We start from the raw sequence: 16,664 nt of genomic DNA on the forward strand, positions 1-16,664 counted from the left end.
GGTCACCTCCCGCCTGGACTACTGCAATGCTCTCTACATGGGGCTCCCCTTGAGGAGCACTCGGAGGCTCCAGTTAGTCCAGAATGCAGCCGCGCAGGCGGTGTTGGGAGGGACTCGTCGCTCCCATGTAACGCCGTTACTGCGCGAGCTGCACTGGCTGCCGGTGGCTTTCCGGGTGCGCTTCAAGGTGTTGATTATCGCCTTCAAAGCGCTCCATGGCATCGGACCTGGATATCTCCGAGACCGCCTTCTGCCTCAGATTACCTCCCATCGGCCGGTACGCTCCCACAGAGTGGGTCTCCTCAGGGTGCCGTCAGCCAGACAGTGCGGCTGGCGACCCCCAGGGGGGAGGGCCTTCTCGGTGGGAGCTCCCACCCTATGGAACGAACTACCCCCAGAGATCAGGGTGATCCCTGATCTCCCTTCCTTCCGCCGCGCCCTCAAGACATGGCTATTTAAGCTGGAAGGACTGGCCTAAGGGGTATTTTTAGTTGGGTTTTAAAACAATTTTTAAAATAACAAAGGCCAAATTAATATTTCCTTTTAATTACGTTTTAATGGTAGTATTTTTGTACTTTTGTATTTGTTTTTATTAGGCTGTTAGCCGCCCTGAGTCCGCAAGGAGAAGGGCGGGGTAAAAATATAATAAATAAATAAATAAAATAAAATAAAAAGCAGAGACATCACCCTGCCAACAAAAGTATGTATAGTCGAGGCCATGGTTTTCCCAGTTGCAATGTATGGCTGTGAAAGTTGGACCCTAAGAAAGGCTGAGCACCAAAGAATTGAGGCCTTTGAACTATGGTGCTGGAGAAGACTCCTGCGAGTCCTCTAGACTGCTAGGCAATCAAACTGGTCAGTCCTAGAGGAGATCAACCGTGACTGCTTTTTAGAAGGCCAAATCCTGAAGTTGAAACTCAAGTACGTTGGCCACCTAATGAGAAGGAAGGACTCTCTGGAGAAGAGCCTAATGCTGGGAAAGATCGAGGGCAGTAGAAGAAGGGGACGACAGAGAATGAAGTGGCTGGATGGAGTCACTGAAGCATCAGTGTGTGAGCTTAAATGGACTCCAGAAGATGGTAGAGGACAGGAAGGCCTGGAGGAACGTTGTCCATGGGGTCGCGATGGGTTAGACATGACTTTGCAACTAACAACAAAGAATCCAAAGCACTAAGCAAACTTGAGAATGTTTCATGTAATCCATAAACAGGATCATAAACACGATATGGACCTAGATATATTTAGAACTGCCAACCTTTTATGCATAAAACCATGTTTTTAACAACCTAAAGGGTCACTTTATTTCAATGGTGGCTACTGATGATTGAGGATTTTCTAAAAAGGGAACTAGTTAGTTATCAAAGTAAGTAGTGAACTTGAATTTATTATATGGATTCAAACAGAAACAGGAGATCTATCTTTTTACCAGCTCTTCAGAGTAGATGAGGAAATATAAGATGAGGAAAGTCCAATACTATTTTTATTATAAGGTTATGTAACAGACTTTTGCAAGTCTCATGCAATTCCCCTTTTATCTTCATGAGAACTTAGGGAGGGTTTTGTTTGGGAAGTTTTCTCAGGTTGCCCCAGCTCGGGTTTCTCCTATCTGACTGTTGTCTTAGTAGTGAATCTTCCTTCCTGTTCCTCAAAGTGATTCCTTCTGCCCATTATGTGGATGAACACACTTTATAAGCAACTGGTTTCAACACTTACATGGTCCCCACCTGTAAGGACCCACCTCAGCTAACCACCCAAGAAAGCAGAACTCTTGAAACAGGCATTGTCTCAAAAGGAAACTTTTATTAGGGGTTAGTGACAGTAAGAAAGTCAAGGCAAGATCTGGGGAAAACACTGCGCAAACGGTATAGTTAAGCTAGCAATATTCCTCCTGTCACGAAAGTCTCAATGTCCATTTGAAATCCATCCAATTTACAGGTGGCATGCTGCCTGGCCGGTTGGTACAGTTGGTGCACATCTCAAGGTCTTCTCCACCTTTCGTTTCACTGTAACCATCTCCCTGATAAGGGAGACACATTCCTTTCTCAAAATGATGGAGGCAGGAAAGAGAAAGTAGAAAGCGAAATTTATCCCAAGCGAAAGCACGTTCCCCTTCCCCCCAAACAGAATGGCAGGTCCAAAAGTAGAATATATATGCAGGGAAAACAGTGAGGGTTTGAGGACCTGACACTACCAATTGTATGGTTATATACACAGTTTGAAAAGATATTTCTTGGTTGCTTAACGAAAAAAAAGCCTTGTATAATTGTTTGCTCTACTAAAATGGACACTCACTGTTATCAGATTTCAACAACACGGTCTCTAATATGTTAATATAGTACAGCAAAGAAATTAGATCCTACACATCAAAATATAGTCAAACATGAGATAAACTTTGATAGAACATAATAGTTTTCAGCAGGCTGACATGTCTTTACTTGTTATCATTTTTTATGTTTATGTTTTACTTGGCAAAAGACAGTCAACATACAGTCCTATGAAAGAACTTTTGGTGACAAAAGCACCTGGAGGAATTCAAGAACAGCCTGCATTCAAAAAATTTTTGGAGTTCAAGACCATCTAAAGTTATAATTTATTTCAATAATTATTTGGAGATGGAGCACGTTGGCTTGGTTCATACAATGTGAGCCACGAACTCCAGGCTGTGTATTAGAAATATATGAACCAAACCACTATCTCAGTACAATGGAGTTCATGAAGATGACCTTCAGAATCCAGCCTGAATCAACAAATCCACAGTTCTCTGCCCAATTTGAACTTTGCAAAAATAAAAAATTATACAAACAGTAGACAGATCTGTTCTGACTACTTAAATTTCTATGTTTATAAGGTCAGATATGGAACAATTCTGAACAAACTGTTTCATCAAATAATCCATGCGATAGAAACTAAGACATTCAAATTAATCTAAATTGTTTATTTTATAAACAAGCAGCATTTCATTAACCTTGAATGTTTTGAATATTATAAAGATATGGGCTTTGCATTTTTTGAGTTAACTATATCCTAGTGTAGCAAGACATCCATAAAAATGACCGCAAAATCAGCTTTTTTCTTGTGAATATATATTTTTGGGTTTGTGTGTTTTAGGTTTGACTACTAGAACAACATTTCACTGGATTTATTGTACAAATGTTCTACAATATCTGGTTGTTCTTCTTGAGGAACTTCCCAGCTGGAATTCTACTGGGAAGTGATCACTCACTGCTAAGGCCTGTGAAGAAAAATGTATATTTTAAGTTAGAGACTATGGTGCACTAATATATAACACTATTATGTATAAAGTTAATATTATGATTAGTAGCTGATATTCATTGTTGTTTTACAACAAACATGAAGCAAAGATACTTCCTCCCAATTATATTAACTCGGGACCATGGACTTCGCTACACATACAACTCACTGAATCATAAAGTAGCCAGTCAGATTTAGCCTAGCCTGCTGCATGAACTGTGCCTCTATGGTCAGTTTAGTCTGTATTGGTTGAACCCAGAAAATTGAGTGGAATAAATTATAGTTATATTAACCATGATTAGGCTGGGGTTTAATTTGCCCTGTGCACTCAGCATCTGTCTTAGCAGGGGTTCCCAACTAGAGCCTTGTAAACATTTCTTGATGCTGGGCAGATTTTAAGAAAGAGATCTTTAGTGAGCATTTCCAGATATTGGAACTAAGCAGAGAAGGGAAAATAAGAAAAGGAGGCCAGAATCAACCAGGAAGAAGAACGAAGCTGAGAAGCAAAAAGAGATCAAACTATTTTGGTATAAGTAAGTTTGTGTGCAGAACTTCTCTGACTTTAGCTCTTTTCTTGGATAACAACACTGTTTTTGGTATAGTAGTCTTTCTTTCTTTCTTTCTTTCTTTCTTTCTTTCTTTCTTTCTTTCTTTCTTTCTTTCTTTCTTTCTTTCTTTCTTTCTTTCTTTCTTTCTATGTCAGCTCATCTTACCACAGGGTAACTCGGGGCAGTTTACAATATTAAAAAGATATAATTTTACAAAACCTATAGACAATATGAACTAAATAATATTGAAAGATAAATACTCAACCCTAAGTAAAAGTTAGGGAGCGAGTAGGATGAGCCAAGGGAGGGGAATGGGGGAATCTGTTATTAGTCTGTCAACCACCCCAATGTGAACCCCCCACTCATAAGAGACCCAAGCAATCTGGCAAAACCAGATCTTTAAGTTCTTGCAGAAGATCAGGAGGGTCAAAGCTGACCTCACTCCAAGGGGCAAGATGTTTCAAAGGGCAGGATGTATCTATTTTCCCAAAAGCAAAAGTCTAAGAAAAGAAATAATTCTTTTAACAACTTAAATGGGAACAGTAGTACTGGTCTATTGCCCATTTTTCTGAAGATATAGAAGCAGAGTACAGGATGGTTGTTAAACAAACACAGTGGTTGTTAAGCTTTTGGGGGGGCCAGGAGGGTCTTCCAATGGTCACTAAGCAACCATTCATAAATCGAGAATTGTAGAGTAGCCTTAATTTTTCTGAAGACCAATTGGTGATACTTAGCAAAGCATACACAGAGAAAAACAATAATTAGTGTAAAATCTCTTAGGCCAACCCCACCAACACAAACACTTGCAGAGCCCAATCAGGATTTGCAGCAATTACAGTTCCAACATCCTGGGAGGTCAGTTGGGAAAAGCTGTTTTAGAAATGGGAATTCTTGCGTTCTTCCTCTCTCAATGCATCTTTGCCCATAGGAATCTAATTAGCATCATTGGAGGACAAGTAGTGGGAATTTGGTGCCCATTGCTTTATTTTCCCTTCTTAGTCTACCTGTCTCAGTTCTACCTGTCCCTTCTTCTTTCCCGATTGATCTCACATACATGCCTCTTTCCTTTTTGACGCATCAGAGCTGTGATCACAAGCCCTGGCAGGTCACAGCAAAACAAAACTTAGAAAAGTTTCCCTGGAGCATCACCCTATGCTTTAACAAACCTGTTCTTCAGTCATGGAGAAGGCACTCTGAAAATCAAAGGTATTGGCTGAGCCCAGCATGGCGGTATTTATGAGCATCTCCCCATGGAGCACAATCCTATACAGTAAGAGAAAGTGAGAACAAGACCATGGCATTAGTAACTACCTAAGCACTCATAGAAGAAATACATTGCAGAAAAGATTGCATGTGGTGGAATGCCAACCCAAGGGTGGGTTCTCAGGAGAACCAGTGGCCTGCAGCCAGCACCCTGACCCACTGCTGCAGTATCACAAGCAGCTGAGAAGAATCTCTCAGCTTCTGGCTTTTCAGAACTGTTTTTTTTTTCTTTGTATCCTCTGCACATAACACAGCAAGAAGGCAAGCATACAACATGATTATAGGCGGGTGTTTTTTTAAAAAAAACAAGCCATGTTGAATTTAATGTATGTTGCTCCAATGAAACTGGGCGGGGTAATAGTCTGCAGTAGTTTACATATGCCATTATATAGGATAGAGAGAGTCTCCTGTTTTTTTTTTTACTAGTTTTCTTTCAATGGAATAAAATATAATTTATTTTGTATAAATAAATTGTCCAGGGTAGTTCTGGAAAAATTCTCAGCAGTGGAGTTTGGTAGTTTTATACTAATTTAATGTGATGGCCTGGATATACAACTTTCTATGAAACAGTTTGCACCCTCCCTGTTTTCCCATATTTTTATTATATACCAAGAGAATGTATCAGGGTAGAGCTCCTTCCATGTGAAGTTCATGATTTTATGTAGATTTACAAGGATGCAAACCTCATTAGATTTAGACTCTTGCCAAGTCTACCTGCACAGGATTGCATTTGCATCATAAAGAGTAGATTTGTCATCCATCTTTTTTATGTTTAATTATTAGCTGCCCAAAATCATTGGGATAAATATATACTGCTCAAAAAAATAAAGGGAACACATCCTATAGGATTTCTTATAGGATGTGCTCCCTTTATTTTTTTGAGCAGTATACATCTTGTAGAGGGGATTCCCTGCAGATCTGTTACCTAAGACCATGTTTGACCAGAGATAAAGGTAAGCTGCCTTAATTGTTAAGAACTTGGACTGCTTCCTGTTCAGCTGTTTTACTTAATTCCATTCCTATCCAACTTTTAATTTTTGAAAATTCCTAAACAGCTGGCAGTGTCCACAAAACTGGAGGAGCACAAGAGCAAGTATACCTCTTCAAAACAGGGAAGAGGACCTGGGAAATTACAGAGCAGTTAACTTGAGCCTAAAGTAAGAATGCAACAGTTCGACGTGACTAACACTTTAGATGAGAAAGAGAAGATTCAGAAAGATCTGGATGGCCTGGAACAGAAAACTGAAATAAACAAGATGAAATTTAACAAAAAAAATATGTCCTATATCTGAAGAAAAAAAAACCTTGAAAGACACAAAGCATAGAAGTGACCTGGCTTGGCAGTAGTTCATGTGAAAAGTTGTACATGTATTGTAGTATCCCAAGTTGATCTATGTGAGTCAACAGTGTGATGCAGCTACCAAAAGCAAATGCTATTCTGGGATATATTAATAGAAGCATGGAGTTCAAATCATGGGATATAATTATTCCACTCTACTCTACCTTGGTCAGAAATGCTGTATGCTGTAACAAGCAGGTGTAATCAGACATCAACAAAGTGGAACAAGTTCAGAGGAAGGCTATCAAGAAAGTGATGGAATTGGAAACCAAATTCTTTGAAAATGGTTAAAGAAACTTGTTATGTTTATACAATAGAAGAGTAGACTAAAGAGGGATAGAATAAAAGCTGTCAGCCAGCAGAACAGGTTACTTCATGAAGTGATACTTTCCCCTTCAGAACAGGTTACTTCATGAAGTGATACTTTCCCCTTCAGAAAGAGGCTGGAGAGACATTATTTGCCTCAAATAATACCCTGATAATTAGCTGCGAAATAGTTTTTATGGTTTTGCATAACAGTTGCTATGAGGTAGAGATAGGAAATAAAAGAGGGTTGAGGTTTGGAAAAAGTAAGAGAATTGGCTGGTGAATCATGTTGGACTAGGCAACTTTGGAAATGCTGTCTATTCTAGACAGATTCAAGACCACTGAAATATCTGTGGGTGAGCTATCAAAAGTTCACTGAAGACAGATGCTATGCAATCTGATCCAGGGGACAGGTATCTTTCATGTCATAAAACCATATCCAAAGAAGGATCAAGGAAGACAAGATCTACATAGCCTATTCTAGTAGATTTAATGAAGGTACAAAGTTTTCTTTTTGAATATCAAAGAAAAGTTATTTCAGCCAGAGCTGGCAGCTTTAGTTCCATTTTGCTGTATCTCAGACACAGTATGAATTAACTTGTTAAGAAGCTGATTGGTATCCAACCTTTTCACCCTGGCTTTCTGTTATTAAACCAAGAAGCATTGGAATATTTCCACCATTTAGACTTCTGAGATAACGTGCTCTCAGCTGGACATGCTTATGCCACAAGAGGACCCATGCTACTCATTGGGAAAGGCTGAATTATGGCCAGCCAGCCAGCCAGCTGGCCTCTATATATCTTGGTCTGACTCCCATAATTATTGGTGGGAGAGGCTACCATAACTGGGTATTACCCTGGTGAAAGCTTTCCACAAACGATGAACACTTATCCACCAAAGCAGCCCAAGTAGGGAAGAGGGGCCATATTAAGTGGTTGGGACAATGATGTGAAGTACATGAATTGAAAGGCAAGGCTATCCGAGTTTTCTTTTGCATGTGTGTGAATAATACTTTTCTTTGTTGCATGAAGACTTTTTAGGATGCATACAGTTTTAGTACTCCTTGCTTCAAAATGATGGGTTACCATGCCATTCACTTTTGATAGTCAAAACCTCCAAAAGAAGACTGGGGGGTGCAGGCAATCTGGGACTGTAGATTGTCTGCCTTACATATAAGTTTGATTCTCATTATTTTCTTGTTGTCTTCATCTCCTGTGATGAGTCAACTAGAGCTTTGCCAACCTCACACGACAGGTTCTTTTCTTATTGCAAATCATAGGTAGCATTAGTAGACGAACTGAATGGAATACGAATGAGTCAACTGTAACTCGAACCATTACCTGTCATAGGGGCAGTGTGTTGTTGATTTCACAGTTGTGTCGCTTTTATCATCAATTATCCAAACAAAGTCAGTGTGATTTCGTAATCGGATATTTTTCCACTGCTTCTTTGCCACGTAGCCACAGCCAGCATTGAAGTCTCCCATAAATATGAAATTCTTTTAAAAATGAGAGACATATTTTAAGATAGAGCTGCTAAATATACAATGCATACATAAGAGAAGATTGGCTCGCTCTGTTGAGCTGGCTTTGGCTAACCTTAGTCTTCCAGCGCAACTTGACATCCAGAAACACATCATAGAGTTCATCGATTTCTCGCACAGCCATTTCAGGCATTGTGTGTATCGGGATGATGACAAATTCCGTGACCGCTTAACAAAAAATTGATAAAAAAAGAAGAAGAAAAAGAGGGATTATTGGCAGTTTTTAAAACTCACAGACTGAAGAAGCAGACATTTAATTTCCATGCATTTGAACCCAGAGATAATGTGCAAAAACAAAATAAACTTTTGCTTGTGCAGCACAGCCCTCCCATTTCTTTCTTTCTGATTTTCCAGTTTCGCTATCCCATCCTTTCAGACTGAAGAATCACTGACTTTAAAACCGGCAAGTGGTGGGACAAGTAGGGTTGTAAAAGGGAAAGAAAGCAGACAAGCCTGTTGTGATTAGAGTTTCATTCAGCTGTTCTGCAGTGGGAATTCGTGATGTCCCACTACCTGACTCAGGAGAAGGCTCCTGTACTCCTCCTACCGCACCACCTCCCTTGTTGCAGTAGCACCACTTCATGCAGCTGATCATATTAGAAATAGAAACAGAAACAACCCTAGTTGCAAGTTGTCTATGTAGAGCAACAGCTAGCGAGTGGTCAGCTAAAATGGCAAGCTCTTCTGGAAAATGGAGCCTTTGGTGCAATGAAATGGCTGCTGAATTACTTGAGAACAATGCAAAGGGCTTCACTTCAATTTGCCATCCTCCTGATCTGTTTTTCAAAGCTTCTGCTTAAATTTATCTAATAGTAGGTCTATCGTTATTTTGGATAGAGCATGGATAGTCCTCAATTTACAACAAGTCACTTAGTAACAGATCTCCCCAAAGCTACTTATGATCTGGTTTCAAAGTTCCTTTTGGTTGCTCAACAATTGGACCACATTTACAGCCATGCCCCATGGTCACCAGACCATGATTTACCATGGAAACTGATTTTTACTTCTGTTTTCCAGCAAAAAATGGTCCATAGCAAGCACTGGGATTGCTTAATGGCTGCTACGTTCATTTAACAACTGCTGAAACAAAGGTCATAAAATTGGGTCTGATCGTGTGACGACTCACTCTGAACTGTCATGACTTTCAACCATAATTGCCCAATTATAGTTGTAAATCAATGACTACCTGTATTGCCTTCTAAAGTGCAGGGACATACATGCCTTAAGTGTATGGATCAACTGAGATGTTTTTGTAAAGACAAAAAAACATGGCTTGATCTTTCTTTCGGCATCTTAAAGCCCTTTTTAAAAAACATGATTATATCAATCACACTAAAACTTGTGATTATGCTGTATCAATTGTGCTTGCTGGGATAATGGTGACCATAGCAGATCCATCAGGCTGGTCCAAACACCATGTTAAAGCAGTGACCTCTGAGCTGCACATATACCACATATACCAGTGATGGCGAACCTTTTAGAGACTAAGTGCCCAAACTGCAACCCAAAACCCACATGCATTGCCGGGTGCCGGGTGGGTGTGGGCCATTGGCTGGGCGTGGCCCATTGGCTGGGTATGGCTGCGGTGGTAACGGCAGACTGGGTGGGACTAAAAAGTTCAATCAATCAATTCCAACTTTGCAAGATTTTTTCCCCGCGAGAAGTTGAAATTGATTGATTGATTGAACCTTTTTTTTTTTTTTTTGCACACGGTGGTGGAGGCCTAAAGCGAAAAGGTTTTATAAAACCCAGCTGAAGGCCTAGGATTGGGGCGACGGTGCGCGTGCCCACAGAGAGGGCTCTGAGTGCCGCCTCTGGCACCCATGCCATAGGTTCGCCACCACTGACATATACCCTTTGGTTTCTACCTAGCACCTCAAATCACCCTAGTGAAATGAGGTAGCTTCCTGGAGGACCTCTGTTTCTATCCTTAAACCTCATTAAAATCAAGTTGGAAAAAATGGTCCTTCTTTGGGATTTGGGATATGGCCTTTTTATTTAGGTGGGAATGTTGGTTGTTTTTCCAAACAGATATCAGTTTAAAGGAGCTCTGGTGTTGAACCCTTGGCTTTAGAGAACAGGGACATTTCTGTGTTTTCTAGATCTCAGACTTCTCCAAGGATCCCAGTTCTTTTGGCTTTCAACCTTGAACAAGAAGGACATTAACTGTATTTAACCTGTTCTTGGAGAGTTGAACCAAACAACAAAAGGTTCTCTGGAAAAGGCATCTTCATCACCTGGCTGCAGATCAGGATACTGATAAATTTGCCTCACACAGACGCTTTCCAATCTGCAGTGTAAATTAATATATCAGTAGAAGGTTACTGCTCCAAGTGTGGACATGTTAATCTTGATTATTCCAAGGCTGTCTTTCTGATTTAAGGTGGCCAAGAATAAAAAAATAGGTAACAAAAACACTATGTATGGTTAAGTTACAATCCTAAAATAATTGAATTCAGTGGGAGTTAACATAATAATAATAATAATAATAATAATAATAATAATAATAATAATAATAATAATAATAATAATAATAATAATAATAATAATAATAATAATAAAGTTGGAAGGACATCTAGTCCAACCCTCTGCTCAGGCAGGAAACCCTATACCATTTCAGACAAATGGCTGTCCAGTCTCTTCTTAAAAACTCCAGTGTTGGAAGTTTTTAATTAAACTAGGTTAACAAAAATATTTGGTATAATCAGAGCTAATATCTGAGGAACAATGGACATGGGTACTTGAGCCTAGACTAAATTGGGCTGGATAGTTTGTGATTTAACATTCATAGAACTCCCTCACAATGTTATTTGTTAACTGACTTAGAGTTGTTATGTTTGGGTTGCGAAAACCCAGAAGACCACCAGAAATCTCTTTTTGGCCAGCTAATGAATATATAGATTTTCATATTTTTATATGGTACCACTTCCAACTTTCTTTTCTAAAAGTTTATAGTCAGTAGTCATTAGCTATTGATACTAAGTACAGTAGCTTTTTTATGCCTTCCCTATCTTAGCAACGACAGATGTGCTAGATTCTGCTACCTACAATGATGTTTCTTTTTTGCTTCCCTGATAGCACGGTGCATTAATAGAAAAATTCCCTCAGTTTTCCTCCCATATTTTTATTCGATTTATACTGTTTTAACAACTTGTGCTTATTATTGCATTTTATTTTTGTACATTTGTATATTTAAAGATAGATGATAGATAGATACAGTAGATAAAGATAGATAGATAGATAGATAGATAGATAGATAGATAGATAGATAGATAGACAGATAGATAGATGAGAGAAAGAGTACATTTCTGCAGCTGTAGGCCTCTGCATTTTTTCCTCACAGTTTCTGAATAATAACATATATACTGAATGAAATTATGAAATCAACATACCTGTAGAAAAAAGCATATTGCTCTTTGTAATTCCTTCTTCCTAACCTGTTACTGACCACATAATTGTATGTTCCTTCTGACCGTCTGGGAAGAAAAATAAATCTGATTTTTAATTTATTACTCAGATCCAGGTGGGTTTATCTGCACTGCCACCAGTAGTTTATAGAGAGCAGGAAGGAACATTGTTATCTCCTACTCTTTAACCAAAAAATAATCTCTGCCTGTGTTCTTCTGCTGCCTGTCCAAAGTAGCCTTTTCTGGCTTGTACCAGTGTAAGCATGGCAGTAGTTTCCTTTCTTCTAGGCCAGTGATGGCGAACCTATGGCACGCGTGCCAGAGGCGGCACTCGGAGCCCTCTCTGTGGGCACACATGCCGTTGCCCCAGCCTTGCCTCCCCCCCATGACCCCCTCCTCACCAACAGCCCCCCTGGAGGAGAGTCGCCCCTGAGCGTGGCCCATGCCGAGCAGCGCAGCCAAAGACATGGCATCCAGGCAGCGTAGTCAAGACTCTGCCCTTACACCCCATTGCGCACAGTTGATGCTGCGGGGCGCGGGCAGAGGGCGTGGATGCAATGGTGCTGCTGGGCTGCCTGGGCAATCTGCGGTGGACCCTGGAGGTGGTGAGTGGCACTGCAGGCAGGCGGGGTGGGGGTGGGGCAGGGGGTGGAGTGGGGGCAGGGCCAGTTTTTGGGCACTCGGTCTCTAAAAGGTTCGCCATCACTGTTCTAGGCAACCCCCTTAGCCAGATACTTTCTTAGCTCCTGTGCATAGGCAGAAATAGCCTCCCCCCATTTTCCCACCTGTTCTTCAAGAAGGTCTGCTGCAGCTTCTGCTATAGGTCATTCTTAGTGACATAGTGGTTATAGCACTTGCTTGAAGTGAAGAACAGCTCCAGTTTCAAACTTGATCCATATTTTTAAATATTATTTTTCTTTTCCTGAGCCATCTAGTTTTCCTCTATGCTTGGGAGCTGGGAGTAAAGTCCTTTAAACTCAAGTGACTGGAAAAACAAAGGAGCCTTGCATGATGGACTTACAAAAGATTAGCAGAAAAGCCCAGTGGGAAGGAAGGTAGCTCAGGGAAAGAAAAATAGCAATTTAAAAAATCCCCACTTTTGCCAATTTACAAACTGCAGCAAACTTTTAAGAAAAGCTGGGAAAAGGCAAGAAGTTTTTAAATTTTATTTTAAAGCTGGATGTTGTGCCTGCTGGATAGTATGCACTTTATGCAGAAGTACATACACACAAACACATTTCTACAGTGTTGGTGTCCCACTGTATTTGAACTACTTTACTCAGATCTCTGTATGTGGGCTGGATTTATGCCCATCTAGAACAATTTAAAGAACTCTTTGGAGGGAGGGAGGAAGAAATGAGCACAAAAATGGTTCCTTTCTTGTTTTATTCTAAGTTCCAACCTTACTCTTTGCACATTTATTGTATTAGTTTGTAGTTTTTAATCATATTTAATATTTATAGTTTAAAAATGTGCCTGATGCAGACTAATATTTCATTCTGATCACCTTTCATCAATATTGGTTTTTTGACTCATACACATATCACTCACCCACCTATATATCAAACATATATTGCCTCTCTCTTTCTCTTCTTTTCTCCAATAAAGACGAGAGCAATCAGGAAATATTTACTCTAATTAATGGCTTCATTCAGAGTATTTTATCCAGTGTCACCCAAATCTGCATCCACTCCTACAAGTTTTAATATATTTCCAATCTGCATCTTACCCATTCAGTTTCTCTAATAGAAAGGGACATATTCTGTTCCTATTGTCCTTTATTTCCATTAGTAGCATGATATCACAGCGAGATATAATCTGAGGAGCAAACAAAAATGGTCTGTAAAGGCTCTGTGTTTGGCATGTTGTACTATGAGAATTGTTGATTAGGGTTCTAATTTAATTAGGATAATAATAGTAGTAGTAGTAGTAGTAGTAGTAGTAATAATAATAATAATAATAATAATAATAATAATAATAATAATAATAATAAAGTTGGAAGGGACCTTGGAGGTCATCTAGTCCAACCCCCTGCTCAGGCAGGAAACCCTATACCATTTCAGACAAATGGCTGTCCAGTCTCTTAAAAACTTCCAGTGTTGGAGCATTCACCACTTCTGGAGGCAGGTTGTTCCACTGATTAATTGTTCTAACTGTCAGGAAGTTTCTCCTTAGTTCTAAGTTGCTTCTCTCCTTGATTAGTTTCCATCCTTTGCTTCTTGTCCTGCCTTCAGGCGCCTTGGAAAATAGCTTGACTCCCTCTTCTTTGTGGCAGCCCCTGAGATATTGGAACACTCGTCCTTCTCTTCATTAAACTAGACATACCCAATTCCAGCAGCCTTTCCTTATATGCTTTGGCCTCCAGTCCCCTAATCATCTTTGTTGCTCTTCTCTGTACTCTTTCTAGAGTCTCAACATCTTTTTTACATTGTGGTGACCAAAACTGGTTGCAGTATTCCAACTGTGGCCTTACCAAGGCATTGTAAAGTGGTATTAATACTTCACATGATCTTGATTATATCCCTCTGTTTGCAGTAATAATGAAATTGAAAAAATAATACTGTCAACTTGATTATGTGTTTTTTGTGGAGAAAGGTTGCAGGCAGTTATGGAGTTCATTTAGTTATATTTATTCATAATTTCAGGTTGTAAGCTGCCCATTCACCAATGAATGTTCTCAGTGACCCCCATTCCTTTGAAAATATGTCCCTTTCAGTGAAGAGGTTATGTAGTGGTTACATGGGACAAATGGGAAGATCTTGGCTCAAATCTGTAATGATTATCCAGAGCTTACCAGGTACTAAACAACCTGTTATTCAGAGTTTTTCCTGAAGGTGTTCCTCAACAGCAGTTGCCTTTTTGTGCTTCTTAAAAGAAGTAACAATTCCCAACTGACCCTTTGCCAGGCCTTAACAGGCACTGCCACGGGGCACCTACACTGATAACTACTCAGCAGTCTTTCCAGCTCAGGAATTACAAACTAGGAGAGCATCCATTGAGATCACTAATCCCAGATCCAGAACAGTATTAAGAAGGCCTGTTAATTAATATTAGGACATATACTTTGAGAAAATCTTATTAGGTCTGAAGAATCAAGCTTGCTTGAAATTCTGCTGCTAATCAGGGTAGAGCATGCAACTGCTAGCTCTGAGCTTGCTATATAATGTAAATTATAAGCACATAATTGTATACCCTGGACCAAGCTAGTACCATATTTAATCATTTTGTGGGCTTTTAATATAAAAAGGTGTTATAGATGTATACCACAGCTTGGGAATTAATGAGGGAGTGATGACAGGTGCAGGGACACTGAGGAGTTCACAGGGAAGATATTTCACAGGCTGGTAAGTTAGATTCTCACACATTTTTAATTGATGTGTTGTACTGATGAATAATGAATGCTCAGTGTATTGGGTATAAAAATTTTACAAACCCACCTCCTGGCATGGGTATGCCAGGATAGACCTGGTATCCATTCCAAGAAGCACTGTATGTTTACTCCATTAAATATTAAACTTTAATAAAGCTTATTATTAAGTTTCAGTTTTCTTTCTTGGAAATCTCTCATAATCACTGAGCCTGAAGGCATTTGCCTTTACATTTGGTTAACAATCATATAATTGCATATGTTTTAATGCTTTGTGGGTTTTTTGGCTTGATTATTTGTTTGATGTTGTTTTATACCCACCAGAGGCACCTTTTTTGAGTAGGGCAGCCTTACAATTATTAAATTAATGACAATAGTCTATGTCTCTAAATTTAAACACATACACATGTACAAGATCGCAGCTCTATTAATAACTAAAGATCCATAGTAGTATTTTAAATCTGCCTAAATCCAAATATTGACTTACTGTTTGCTGAATAGCCAAATAAATTCATTCTGTTAAGTGAACATTTTGGGCCACCCTTTAAAATATCACAGCAATGAGCCTGCATCAAGACACTCATATACAGAATAGCATATTTTATCAGAATTAGAGATTTGAAATTCATTATTTACAAGGAAAGAAAAATTCATGGAAAGAAGCTGCATTCTACTTTTCCTGAGAAACCCAAAATGACTCCAAAGAGAAGTCATTGCAATGTGAGAATAAAATACTATTTTTGTTAACCTGCTCCTATTACCCAAACCTTTGAATGGTATCTACTGTAAGTATTCAACTCTTGCCCCCACGAGCACTTTTGACTTATCATGATCATTTCTTAATGAGCTCAGAGGTATTTTATACTGGCAATTAAACTAATTAGAAGTGGCAATATCTGAAGAGACATCGGAAAAGAATAATTTTTCCCCCTAAGAAATCATATATTTTAGTAATCTTACATAGTTACTAATAACAGCATTTGCAACTAAAGTCTTGCTTATCCATGTAGTTTCGATCTGGTGATGACTTTTTGGGGTAAAATCACAGATTTATTTACGCTCAAATGCACATTAATCTGAAACTCATCTGTGTTAATATATAATTATTCAGTTGAAAGCCCCACTATCTAGTTGAACTTAATCCCAAGAGAGAACAACATACCTCTACAATAATATCTATGATTTCTGGGTTTTTTCTCTTAGATTCTCCAAATGATCTCACGTTGAAAGAGCAGATTCTTAGGCTCTGAACAACCTGGCCAAAAAAGAGCAGGAACAGAAAAAAATGCAGCATCTTTTAAGCTTTGCCAAAAGAGAATGCAGAACTTCTCTCTCTCGTTAGCACTCGCACTGCCAAAAATAATAGAATTTATAACTATGCTCCTTTTGTGATCACTATGCAAATCAACCCTCCCAGCTTCACTTACATTTCATTCACTTCTCTATTTTCAGTTTAAGGTCAGCTAGCAGTGTTCCAATATCTCAGGGGCTGCCACAAAGAAGAGGGAGTCAAGCTATTCTCCAAAGCACCTGAAGGCAGGACAAGAAGCAACGGATGGAAACTGATCAAGGAGAGAAGCAACTTAGAACTAAGGAGAAACTTCCTGACAGTTAGAACAATTAGCCAGTGGAACAACCT

At 39.4% G+C, this 16,664-nt stretch overlaps 1 protein-coding gene across 1 annotated transcript; it reads right to left on the reverse strand.

Moving 5' to 3' along the window:
• Window positions 1–1,836: 1,836 nt before the first annotated feature.
• DNASE1L3 (deoxyribonuclease 1 like 3) lies at window positions 1,837–16,395 on the reverse strand. Its single transcript, XM_015816332.1, has 8 exons — window positions 16,188–16,395; window positions 13,388–13,476; window positions 11,644–11,727; window positions 10,429–10,541; window positions 8,307–8,419; window positions 8,049–8,206; window positions 4,967–5,063; window positions 1,837–3,232 (listed from the first exon to the last, which is right to left on the reverse strand). The coding sequence occupies exons 1-8, from the start codon at window positions 16,317–16,319 to the stop codon at window positions 3,140–3,142; spliced, it is 879 nt and encodes a 292-aa protein (XP_015671818.1). The 5' UTR covers window positions 16,320–16,395; the 3' UTR covers window positions 1,837–3,139.
• Window positions 16,396–16,664: the final 269 nt, after the last annotated feature.

The sequence above is a fragment of the Protobothrops mucrosquamatus genome, unplaced genomic scaffold (genome assembly GCF_001527695.2).
Source record: "Protobothrops mucrosquamatus isolate PMUCROS unplaced genomic scaffold, P.Mucros_1.0 scaffold428, whole genome shotgun sequence".
Taxonomy (NCBI): Eukaryota; Metazoa; Chordata; class Lepidosauria; order Squamata; family Viperidae; genus Protobothrops; species Protobothrops mucrosquamatus.

Bases quoted from the DNA above. Each gene is read 5' to 3' on its own strand.
- DNASE1L3 (XM_015816332.1), bottom strand. From the start codon at position 16,319: ATGCTGCATTTTTTTCTGTTCCTGCTCTTTTTTGGCCAGGTTGTTCAG. The intron at 13,477-16,187 runs GTATGTTGTTCT...TTTGCTCCTCAG, and splicing joins TCATAGATATTATTGTAGAG to ATTATATCTCGCTGTGATAT. The intron at 8,207-8,306 runs GTTAGCCAAAGC...CATTTTTAAAAG, and splicing joins AGTTGCGCTGGAAGACTAAG to AATTTCATATTTATGGGAGA.